The sequence below is a fragment of the Rhineura floridana genome, chromosome 3, assembly GCF_030035675.1.
Source record: "Rhineura floridana isolate rRhiFlo1 chromosome 3, rRhiFlo1.hap2, whole genome shotgun sequence".
Taxonomy (NCBI): Eukaryota; Metazoa; Chordata; class Lepidosauria; order Squamata; family Rhineuridae; genus Rhineura; species Rhineura floridana.
In genome coordinates this window covers 201,510,271-201,523,285 of record NC_084482.1, presented here as the reverse complement: position 1 = coordinate 201,523,285, position 13,015 = coordinate 201,510,271, and the positions used below count along the sequence as shown (strand labels likewise).

The 13,015-nt window shown below is 41.6% G+C and overlaps 1 protein-coding gene across 1 annotated transcript in view; it reads right to left on the bottom strand.

Annotated features, from left to right (window-relative positions):
* Positions 1-332: 332 nt before the first annotated feature.
* Positions 333-13,015, bottom strand: part of LOC133381083 (zinc finger protein 91-like) — a 164,079-nt gene continuing 151,396 nt past the window's right edge. Inside the window, exons 2-3 of the mRNA XM_061619595.1 lie at positions 7,159-7,323; positions 333-4,521 (exon numbers count right to left, since the gene is read on the bottom strand). Coding sequence (XP_061475579.1) covers positions 2,261-4,521; positions 7,159-7,165 — 2,268 coding nt within the window. The 5' untranslated portion in view covers positions 7,166-7,323 and the 3' untranslated portion in view covers positions 333-2,260. The remainder of the gene's footprint in view (positions 4,522-7,158; positions 7,324-13,015) is intronic.

Genomic DNA, 13,015 nt, shown 5'->3' with positions numbered 1-13,015 from the left:
AAATGGGAGCTCCCCCCACCCCTGCGATTTCTATGGGATGAGCCAGCCAGCCTGCTCCGGCCTCTCTGTCTTTTCAGCCAATGAGTGAAGTCACAGCTGTGATTGATGAGAGAATTGTTCAAATACCTGGAATCCTTGAGGCTCTCAAGAGCTTTGGTTTCCTCTACTCAGAATGCTTCTTTCTGGCTTCTGTCACCTTGTCATCTGCTTGAGATCAGGTACTCAATATAAGTTACTGTCTGAATAGTCTCCTACACAGTAAGTGTGGTTGGATTTTAAAGAATCCCACAGTATGCACATCTACTCAGAAATAAGTCTCTTTCAGTTTAATGGGGTTTAACTAGGTACAAGATTGTTGCCCAGGCTTTCTTATAAGGAAGCGGCAGGGAAGGGCTCATGGTGACAGAAAGCTTGCTCAAATACAATCTAAACACACAATAATCATGCTAAATTGGTTGAAATCTGGAGGTGCCCTAATGGGGTGGGGGACAATATAAGACATGTCCCTTTACAAAGAATCATCACTTTAGTTAAAGAAAGCAAAATCTGATGCCTGTGAAACAAGCACTAAATCCCCTTTTGCAGTTGTTTTATACCCCCTTCTGTATCTTCACAACAGCCATGAGAGGTAGGTTCAGATGATGGTTGGTAACTGGTCTAAGGCAATATATATAAATATATATATAAATATATATATATATAAATATAAATATACTGCCTTCAAGTTGATTCTGACTTATGGCGACCCTATGAATAGGGTTTTCATGAGGCTGAGAGGTAGTGACTGGCCCAAGGTCACCCAGTGAGCTTCATGGCTGTGTGAGGATTTGAACCGTGGTCTCCCAGATCGTAGTCCAGCACCTTAACCACTACGCCACACTGGCTCTATGATGAGTTGTTAAGTGAGTTTAAAATGTGAAATTGTACATGCTCAGATACTGTTTTTGTTTGCTGTAATAGAATCAGGAGTGAAATGTAGCAATCGAAACATGGAGAGGGGGCAAGGGTGTTTTCCTGGCTTTGTGTGTGTATTTATTTCTAGTGTCTCCTCACCTGTTTTGGTCTGTGCTGTATTACAAATTTTGAAGTTACAAGTGCTAATTTTTAACATATATGAAGTTGTCCAAATGCTTTGTTGCTGTTGTTTTATAGCATGGACATTGCAGTGCTGGAGTGGACGGAAATGTTGACTGTTTGCTTCATAACTGGAGAGTTATCCAATTTCTTGGTTTGCTGTTTTTTTTCCTAGGGAAATGCAGCAGTGAGATGGGGGGGCTTAGGTTAAGTTGCCTGTAGCAGCAATATGTGGGGAAAGGGAATATGGGAGTTCTTGGGGGTGGGTTGGTGCTGCTGGTATAAACACATAAATGTTTTGTTGTTCTTATTCAAAGAGGTCAAGGTGGTGTACAGAGCTCTCCCCCTTTCCATTCTATCCTCACAACAAGCCTGTGAGGTAGATAAGTTAACACATAACCCAGGGGTACCAATTGAGCTTAATGGCCAAGTGGACATTTAAAATTCTTTTTGCTCAAAAATGAAAAAGAAAAAGAAGTCTTATTTATTATGAAGTATTCAAAAATACCACAACAAATGACTACAGGGCTTGCTTTTTAACTATTTAAATCTTGAATTTATCCCAGCATGAGCATCTGGAGAGGACTGCGATACATCTTAAATCACTTTTGATTCCCTCCAATACCACCCTAATCTTGCCTAAGATCAGCAAATAAAAAACCTACAGTAACATAATTCCTTTACAACTCATGAAACCTGAGTTCTTTGCATGGTTTAGGGTTGGCATTGCAAGAGAGCAGGGCTCTCATGCCTTTGATAGCGATAATGTGGCAGGCAGATTAATATCTGCCCTTTTGTAGTATGGAATTGTGGGGAAAGCTTCACCTCTTGCTATTATTTCTATTGGATATCTTATTATTTGAGTGTGACCCCTGGATTATTTTTGGTGCTCCACTCCCATCTGCAGAAGAGGCTACAAATTTGCATTTGACATAAAGTGTATGCATGCTTTATGCCAGTTTGGGGCCTCTGCTGCACTCCCCAAAGACACAATCTACATACAGTATACCGAGCCCAGAATATCTTGTTGGTAGCCCTGCTTCCTTGTATGGATCCTTTGATGTACAGAAAGAATTGGAGTTTGCTTAAAGCTTTTACCACGTTCAAAGAACTTATATGGCTCTTCTCTTGTACGAATCCTTTGATGTTCCAGAAGATGCCCATTCTGATGAAAGCTCTTGTGACACTACAAGCATGTATAAGGTTTTTTCCCTGTATGAGTTCTTTGATGTGAAGTAAGGTGGGAACGCTGACTGAAGGTCCTTCCACACTCCAAGCATTTATAAGGTTTGTCCCCTGTATGAGTTTTTTCATGTTTACTAAGGGTGCCACTTCGACCGAAGCTTTTTCCACACTCCAAGCATTGATAAGGTTTGTCCCCTGTGTGAGTTCTTTGATGCAAAGTAAGGTGGCTACTCTGACTGAAACTCTTTCCACACTCCAAGCATATATGGGTGTTGGCTCCTGTATGAGTTCTTTCATGTTTATGAAGGTAGCTACTCTCACTGAAGGTCCTTCCACACTCCAAGCATTTATACGGTTTGTCCCCTGTATGAGTTTTTTCATGTTTACTAAGGGTGCCACTTTGACTGAAGCTTTTTCCACACTCCAAGCATTTATAAGGTTTGTCCCCTGTGTGAGTTCTTTGATGAGAAGTAAGGTGGCTACTCTGACTGAAGCTCTTTCCACACTCCAAGCATTCATAAGGTTTATCCCCTGTGTGAGTTCTTTGGTGTTGAATAAAGGCACCACTGAAATTGAAGCTCTTTCCACACTCCAAGCATTTATAAGGTTTGTCCCCTGTATGAGTTCTTTCATGTTTTCTAAGGTTGTTATTCTTACTAAAGCACTTTCCACACTCCCAGCATTTATAAGGTTTGTCCCCTGTATATGTTATTTGATGCAAAGTAAGGGTGCTACTCCGACTGAAGGTCTTTCCATATTCCATGCATTTATAAGGTTTGTCCCCTGTATGAGTTCTTCCATGTTTATGAAGGCTGCCACTCTGACTGAAGCTCTTTCCACACTCCAAGCATTTATAAGGTTTGTACCTCATGTGAGTTCTTTGATGCAAAGTAAGGGTGTTACTCCAACTGAAGGTCTTTCCACATTCCATGCATTCATATGATTTGTCCCCTGTATGAGTTCTGTGATGTGAAGTAAGACCGCTACCCCTACTGAAGGTCTTTCCACACTCCAAGCATTTATAAGGTTTGCCCCCTGTATGAGTTCTTTCATGTTTATGAAGGCTGCCACTCTGACTGAAGGTCTTTCCACATTCCATGCATTTATAAGGTTTGCCCCCTGTATGAGTTCTTTCATGTTTACGAAGGCTGCCACTCTGACTGAAGCTCTTTCCACACTCCAAGCATTTATAAGGTTTGTCCCTTGTGTGAGTTCTTTGATGCAAAGTAAGGGCGTTACTCCGACTGAAGGTCTTTCCACATTCCACGCATTCATAAGATTTGTCACCTGTATGAGTTCTGTGATGTGAAGTAAGACCGCTACCACTACTGAAGGTCTTTCCACACTCCAAGCATTTATAAGTTTTGCCCCCTGTGTGAGTTCTTTGATGCAAAGTAAGGGTGCTGCTCCGACTGAATGTTTTTCCACACTCCATGCATTTATAAGGTTTGTCCCCTGTATGAGTTCTTTCATGTTGACTCAGGTAGAGCCTCACACTGAAGCTCTTTCCACACTCCAAGCACTTATAAGGTTTTTCCCCTGTGTGACTTCTTTGATGCCGAGTGAGCTCATGACTCTGACGGAAGCTCTTTCCACACTCCAAGCATGTGTAAGGTTTGTCCCCTGTATGAATTCTTTGATGCACACTCAGGGATTTACTGAAACTGAAAGTCTTTCCACACACCAAGCATTTATAAGGTCTGTCTCCTGTATGAGTTCTTTCATGTCTACTAAGGTTGCTACTCCAACTGAAGCTCTTTCCACACTCCAAGCATATATGAGGTTTGTCCCCTGTGTGCGTTCTTTGATACGAAGTGAGGTGGCCACTCTGACTGAAACTCTTTCCACACTCCAAGCAGTTATAAGGTTTGTCGCCTGTATGAGCTCTGTGATGCAAAGTAAGTGAACTACACTCACTGAAGCTCTTTCCACACTCCAAGCACTTATAAGGTTTTTTCCCTGTGTGAGTTCTGTGATGTGAAGTAAGGTTGCTACTCCACGTGAAGCTCTTTCCACACTCAAAGCATTTATAAGGTTTGTCCCCTGTATGAATTCTTTCATGTTTACTAAGGGTGCTACTCCAACTAAAGGTCTTTCCACACACCAAGCACTTATAAGGTTTGTCCCCTGTATGAGTTTGTCTCCCCTCTTGTCTCTTTGCTCCATCTTGACTCCTCAGTTTCTGTTCCTGCACCTGTTCCTCAGCTTTTTCCAGCGATACTTCTGATGGTTCTCCCTCAGCCTTGACTCCCCAGATGTATCCTGAAGGAATGAAAAGGAAAGGAGATAAAATGCTGTGAATATATTATGATCTGTACTTTGAAAACATGTTTCTGGGACCTCTGTTGATATCAGAGTTTAACTGTCAAAGTTTGAGGCCTTGTATGGAGCTATTTTAATGGTAGGTGCTTGGTAGGTTGTGAAAAGGGACGCAGAGAGAGACATGATTGTGATACATATCTGCTCTCTTGTTCCTCCATTTCAGGTGGGCAGCCCAGTACTTATGCACAGCTGGAATTTACAAACCTAGGATGGATCCTGTCTGACAGGGAGATGGCCCTTTCCTCTGCCCAGAGGGCATCTCTCATCCCCTCCCTCCTTCCCTCCCAAAATGTTGGCCCTGTTACCTGCACTACATGAGTTCAGCTTTAATTGATCCAAGGGAGCCCAGTGCCCCTCAAACCTATCTGAGAGGAAATATCCTTAAAAGGTGGACTGTGATATGCAGCCTTTGTCCCTCATCCACCATCAGGAAAAAGCCTGCAGTTGACCGGCCAAACAGCTTTACACCTGAGAGGACCAACATCCTGGAGGTAAGTAGTGACTTAGGATCAGGCAGATACTTCACCTAAAGAGCTTTTATTTCACGATTCTGCTTTGAGCAATTTGTTCCTTTCCCTTTCTCTGTTGTTCTTAGTGATCATTTTATAATTGGAAATCCGGTCTCTGTGTGTTCAGTAGCCAAACTCTCAGGGTATTCAGATATCCCATGTGCCTTGGGTTCCCCACTGCTGAGTAAAAGGTGCTAAAGAAAAGCTGACTCTTCAGATTGCTGGCAGCGACAGAAAGAGAGTGTTGGCTTTAGGCCTTACAGTAAGTTAAAGAGGCCTCTGGCTGGGATGCACAGGGCGTGCTGTAGGATCCCAGAATTCTAAGTACTGAATTGGGCCCCCGAGAGTCTTCCTGTCTGGGAAAAAGGGGTGTAGGAAATGGTGGCAGCTCTACCGGATAATTTGAAATGCGCAGTGGGTCAGATCTGCAAAGCAGGTGTGCCAGAAAGGGAGTAGGAACCCTATCCTGAACCTCTCCTTCCATCAGTTACTTACGGAAGTTGGAAGACTGGTTAGATAGAAAGATTGTTAGCAGTCATTTCTAAACTGTGTGCCACGGGGAAATTTATTAATTACCTGATTGTGAGTTTTATTTATTTTTAACAATTTAGGCTGCCTTTTAAGGTAAAGCACCCTTCCAAGAAGTCTCACATAAAAATAAATGGTATTAAACATACTTTCGATGACATACCATAATTTAAATAGTACTTGAGCAAATATTTAAAATCTCATTTAAGAAGTCTCTAAGATTAACTAACACATTACTAACACAGTTCAAAGCAGCAGAAGACAATAATCAACAATCCAGTGTCTCAAATAAAAGCAATTTGAAACAACCTGATCTTCAGTGATTGGTAAAAATCTGAAACAAAGCCAGCCATATCTATCTCTTGGGAAGGATACCCAAGTATTACACAAGTGAGGGGCCTCCACAGAAAAGGCCCAGTCTCTAGTTTTTGTCAATCTATCATATTAGCATTTATAACTGCATTTACATCCCTCCCTTCCTCGCAGGAGTCTAAAATGTGGAGGCTGTCGTAGTATATCCATAACAAACGTCACCTTGAAGAAAGCTAAGCTATGGATCTCTTTGCCCAAGGTAAACGCTATTGCAAAGAAAACAGCAATTTTCAAAAATGGATTGGTAGAAAATGTCACTAATTGCCAGCTGAGTATGCCATATTTTACTTCCTTCTGCCACCATTTTGTGACTGGCTCTGCCCCTTCACCACCACTTTCTGACGGGTGGGCTTCAGTAATTTTCAGGGTTCCCAAGTGGGCCCTGGGAATAGAAAATTGGAGCACCCCTGTGCTAGACAATGCTGCAGGAGGAACAATTCATGTTCTACCATTGATTCTCAATTCCTGAACACAGAGGAGTCCAATCACACATCTATGTCTCTCCCCCTCTGCAAATCCCAGGACAAAGAGGTCTTCTCCATCTCTTTCTAGCCAGGAGATGAGGTGAGGTTTCAAATTCACATGTCCTTTTTCAAGCAAAATACATATGAACATGAATCTGCCTTAAACAGTGAATATCTATTGGCCTACCCAGGAGTGGCCAACAGGGAGGGGTACCGGCCATCAGTCCTCCTGGCACTGACATCGCTGTCTCTTGATGCAAGAGAGAGGGGCAAGGCAATGGGGAAGCCAGGCCTCTGTGGGCACACTGGTGGAGCCAATCCAGTACTCCTCCTGGTGTGCCCACACAGCCCCAAACTACCTCCTGCCCTTAGTTCCCGCCACCCACATCTCAACAAGAGACCTGCCTGACCACAAAAAAGAGAATCAAGATAAATAACTCATGGCAGATACATCCTTTTGCTAAGATGTCTACCATTATCAGAGGCAGTATGGGGAAAATGAGTGGGAAGAGTGCTGTTGTACTCATGTTCTGCTTGTGGGCTCTCCATGGGCACCTGGCTGGCCACTGTGAAAACAGAATCCTGGACTACCCGAGCCTTTGGTTTCATCCCGCAGGTCTCTTGTTGTCTTCTTATGTCCAGGGTAAGTCTACCAGTACCGTTCTAATGATCTCACTGGCAACACCACCAAGAGGAATTCATACCTTCCATAGCTATTGATAAAGGGCAAAAGAATCCTTGTCCAGAGAGGTTGCCGTCTTGTTAATCTCCCGGATGACCTCCTTGCACAGAGCTCTCTGGTCTGAATCTCATTGAGCCCATTCCTCCTCGGTGAAATGCAAGAACACCTCCTCAAAGGTCACCAGTCCCTGGAAGAAGAAAACAATTGCCTTCCTCATAAACATTCCCAGGCAAGGCATGGACATCATCTGCCCTCCACTTACACTATGAAGAGAGATGGGGCAAGTGGGATATTTTCCTTCAGTGTTCACAAATCATCTGAGGTCCAGATGGCATCTACCTGAGAAATCTTAAAACAACCCAAAGATGACATTGCTGATCTTCTAACAAAAATATGTACCTTCTCCCAAAGACCTGCTACCATATGGACTGGCAAATGTATCGCAATTTAAAACCAAAAGTACACAGAAGGTATCCTGAAAATCCGAGGCCTATAAGCTTAATTCACTAGTAGGCAAAAAAACCTTGCGGTTTAAGAATGTACCTATAGCCCACAGATATTTCTATCAAACTTTAAAAAGCAGGGAAATTGGGCAACTATAGTGAATGCACCAGGCAAGCAGGAGACCTGACCTCCTCTCTGAGATATTGGACTGCCCTACAAATTTGTCAAAATGGAAAAACAATTTGGGTTGGTCTTTCACAGTCCAATCCACTTCCTGTGTAGCTTGCAAAAATTTGGTAACGTGCCTCTGAGCATATGGTGAGTGGTGGCAACACCTGCCATCTCCAAAGATGGAAAAATACATTTTTGTATGTTTGTTGGTTTTCTTCTTACTTTGCTTCTTTCCTGTGTTACTAATGTTTCTACAGAGAATCTAATCTAGAACCTTTTATTTCCATCATTATTCATCGTAGAATCCTGTATCAAATTTATTTTTATTAATTTCAAAGCCTTTTTATTGGTCAATGTCATATGTTGGTGAAAACACTCTTTTGTGTTTCAAACTGCAGGTTATGTTCTATTTCTATTTTGGGTGCATTAACAGTTGAATCTGAAACTGCAGTTTGATGTAAAATCAGACTGATCACAATATGTTGCTACTTCAGCCGTGACTCTAGCTGTTGGAAAAAACAAACTTGGCCTGTCCCGAGATGCATGTTTTCAGCCTGCTATGTTTGTTGTTGTTATGTGCCTTCAAGTCGATTACGACTTATGGTGACCCTATGAATCAGTGACCTCCAACAGCATCTGTTGTGAACCACCCTGTTCAGATCTTGTAAGTTCAGGTCTGTGGCTTCCTTTATGGAATCAATCCATCTCTTGTTTAGCCTTCCTCTTTTTCTACTCCCTTAATTTTATGACTTATGGCGACCCTATGAATCAGCGACCTCCAATAGCATCTGTCGTTAACCACTCTGTTCAGATCTTGTAAGTTCAGGTCTGTGGCTTCCTTTATGGAATCAATCCATCTCCTGTTTAGCCTTCCTCTTTTTCTACTCCCTTTTGTTTTTCCCAGCATTATTGTCTTTTCTAGTGAACCATGTCTTCTCATTATGTGTCCAAAGTATGATAACCTCAGTTTCATCATTTTAGCTTCTAGTGATATTTCTGGTTTAATATGTTCTAACACCCAATTATTTGTCTTTCGCAGTCCATGGTATCCACAAAGCTCTCCTCCAACACCACATTTCAAAGGAATTGAGTTTTCTTTTATCTGCTTTTTTCACTGTCCAACTTTCACATCCATACATAGAGATCAGGAATACCATGGTCTGAATGATCCTGACTTTGGTGTTCAGTGATACATCACTGCATTTGAGGACCTTTTCTAGTTCTCTCATAGCTGCCCTCCCCAGTCCTAGCCTTCTTCTGATTTCTTTTCTCCATTTTGGTTAATGACTGTGCAAGGTGCTGATAGTCCTTGAGAAGTTCAATGTCCTCACCTGCTATGTTTAAACCACTTCATTTAAGGAAAGGTGGGCATGGTCAATTAAAAACATACAGCACACCTAGAAATTTGCTAGAATATGTTTCACTTCCCACTGTTTTATCTTGTGCAAACTGAGACACTCCGGATATCCACTGGAGACTATTCTATAGAATAGTGAGTGCTATTATTCCAGAATTGTTTTTGGAGTTTTTTAGTTTTTTTCAGCCCCCTCAGTGACCACCACTTACCATATGCTCAGAGGCACATGTTATCAAATTCTTCCAAGCTACACAGCAAGTGGATTGGACTGTGAAAGATCAACCCAAATTGTGTTTCCATTTTGACAAATTTGTAGGGCAGTCCAATATCTCAGAGAGGAGGTCAGGTCTCCTGCTCACCTGCTGTCATTATAGCTGCTCAATTATCCTGCTTTTAAAAGTTTGATAGAAATATCTGTGGGCTATAGGTACGTTCTTAAACCGCAAAGTTGAGTTCAGTGGGATTTATTCCTCTACAATCATGCTTAGGATAGGTGAAATTGACCATGGGGGAGGAGGCGGGAGAGAGGGGAGGAAGGGCAGAGGGGAGGAGGGGGATGGGAGCATTCAGGAGAGGGAGGGGAGGAGAAGGGCAGGTTTGATCAGTTGTATGTTTATTGAGTTCAGTGGGATTTACTACTGTGCTTAGGATAGGTAAAACTCACCAGGGGGGAGGGAGGGAGGGCTGGAGTGAACAGGGGAGGAGGAGGAAGGAAGAGGGGAGGGGAGGAGGAAGGGGGAGGAGAGGGTAAGTAGGAGAAAGGCAGGTCTGATTATTTGCATGCTTATAGAGTTCAATGGGATTTACTCCCATGCAATCATGGTTAGGATAGGTAAAACTGACCATGGGGGGAGGGGAAGGGGAGAGGGGAGAGAAGGAGAAAGGGGGGAGAGGGGAGAGAAGGAGAAAGGGGGGAGAGGGGAGAGAAGGAGAAAGGGGGGAGAGGGGAGAGAAGGAGAAAGGGGGGAGAGGGGAGCAGAAGGGGGGAAGAGGGTATTGGAAGGAGAGGGGCAAAGGAAGGGGAGAGGAGGGTCAAAAGAGAGGGGAGAAAGGAGGAGGTAAAACTGACCTGGGAAAGGGGCAGGGAGAAGGAGGGGAGGAGATTGGGTGGGTTGGCACTTGGCAGAGGGGAAGCCCCTTTCCTTTCCAAAAGGAAAACATTGTGAACAGTATCATTGCTTTTCACCATTTCCCCCACCTTTTTATTCTGCAGCAGGCACATGTACTGTACCCTTGCACCCAAATTTAAACCAAAGCTGTCCCTGGCCACATCCACACCAGAGTCTTATTTCACTTTAGACACTCATGGCTTCTCTCAAAGAATCCTGGGAAGTGTAGTTAGTGAAGGGTGCTAAGATTTGCAAGGACAGGCCCTGTTCCCCTCACAGAGCTTCAATCAGAGTGGCTGACTGTTAAACCACTCTGGCCACTGGAGCTCTGTCAGGGGAACAGCAGTCTCCTCTCAGCCCCCTTCACAAACTACACTTCTCAGGATTCTTTGGGGGAAGCCATGACTGTCTAAAGTGAAATAACGGTCTGGTGTGGCTGTGGTCTCCTGATTAGCCAAGCCAAGCCAAGCAGCTGTGAGTCCGGCTTTTAGAACACTAACAGTTGGTTCTTACTGAGCATGTACAACGTTATAATTGAGTTCACAGTAAAAATTCTTAAATTTATTAAAAATCAGCCAAACTTTTTTTTTTCAATTAATTTTTATTCTAATTTTCAAAACCAAAATAATACAAAAAGAAAACAACACAAATCAATAACTAATACAATACAAAAAAAATACATATATATAAAAATATTGACTTCTGATTTGTCATAGTTCAGCTATAAATCTATAATATATAACAAACCTATCTCTTAATAGATTATAAAATCACCTTCCTCCAGCGGTTATCTTAGTTAGTTTCAAATCTCATTAACATCATATCATTTTAATATTCCACAAAAAGTCAAAGAGAAGTTTCCAATCCTTGAGATATATATCAATCAATTTTTTTTCTAAATAAACATGCCAATTAATCCAGCTCATCAAATCTACTAAATCCAGTAATTTCAAAACACTATAATTCAACTATAAATCTATAATAGGTAACAGACCTATCTCTTAATAGATTATAAAATCACCTTCCTCCAACAGTTATCTTAGTTGGTTTCAAATCTCATTAACATCATATCATTTTAATCTTCCACAAAAAGTCAAAGAGAAGTTTCCAATCCTTGAGATATATGTCAATCAATTTTTTTTTCTAAATAAACATGCCAATTAATCCAACTCATCAAATCTACTAAGTCCAGTGATTTTAAATCGCTCTTCTGTCATTATCCATATTGGGTCCATCTTCCATCTTCCATCTTTACGCACCCAAAAATCTTGCTGTCATAGTCATATAATAAAAGTCTGATAGGAATTTCCTCCATCACAGATATTTTCTTGCCATCAAATCCAAACGTATCACTGAAGCATTGTTGCAAAGCCGCATCTCTGTTCCTCTTTTCCACGTGATACACTAGTACATCTCTTGAAGGTTTTTCCATTGACACAAGACAGGGATTAATTCTGTTAACTTTCTCCATTTCAAGTTCCATCAGATCCTTCCAGTCCAAGAATTTTTTTGAACCGATAATATCTTTATCTCCAATCTCTTCAATTCCTTCAGGGACAGCGCTGAATTCCAAACTGTAATATTTGTCTCCAGGATCCATACAGCCAGGAAATCCAAATCTTTTTTCATGTCCATAATTAAGCCAATCTCCATAGTTTGAACCTTGCCTTTAATTTCTCTTTCATCTTTTTTTTGTTTTCCAGATCTATCTTTATTCTCCTTTCTCATAGAATCCTGAGTTTCTTTCAGCTCCTGTCTCATTTCATAAAATTCAATTCTCCACGCTTGTCTATTATTTCTCAGTTCTTGTTTTATTGAGTTAATCCCATTCATTATTTTCTGAAACATGTCTAGAGATAAAGTCCCTTCTTGTACATCCATAGTCTTCTTAATTGTCATTCTTAAAGCCAAAGGAACAAAACTCCTTCAATTTTCAATGTCCCAAACAAAGAGCAGCTTATTTCTTTAACCAGTTACAAAGGAGTTAATTTTTCCAACAAACTAACGTCACATGCTAGACAGCCCTTATCTCTTATCTGCCTGAAAGTGTAAGAACAGCTTTAGTTCACAGCGTCGAAATAGCTAGTAGCAGAGAGAATGAGCAGATTCGTCAAACAAAAAAAATAGATCAGAAAAAATAGTCCCTACCATAGATCAAAAAGATTTCTTATCTCCTCCAATCAGAAATCTCTCGCCCGTTGTAATCTTTAGAATGCCATTTTCCATGTCAGCTTTTTGCAATAAAAAAAAAGATAAGCTATTTATATTTTCTTCCCCCCTAGCTCCGCGAACAAAAAGAGGAAAGTCTTACCTCACCTAGGTTATCTCAATTGCTGTTACTTTGACAAATCTCTTTAGCTGTATAGATAAGAAAATGATGAATGTAGACAGGAGGATGTTTGCCTGTTAATCCGTATAAAAAAAAACGGGTCACTTATCCAGCTGAGCTAGCATAAAAATCCTCGCTCTGTCTGAGCTGCTGGAAGACAGACGATTCTGACGAATTCCAGACTCCAACAGTCAAAACAAAGCTATGTGGGAAATCTCACGTTTCTTCTTTAACCGGAAGAAATTATTCCCAGTCAGAAAAGAGCCTTCTGACTGAATTTAACCTGGATAAGTTTCATCCAAGACGGGAGCCCGTCTCAGAGGCTGCACAGGCGTAGGGATCCTCCTGGGAAGTCCCAAAAATCAGCCAAACTTTTTTTAACTTTTAAACTGCAGAAGATGAAGGTCAGAGTATGGGGCAAAGTCAATAATAGGATTATAGGTACTCACTGAACACAGCTGATTTTTAA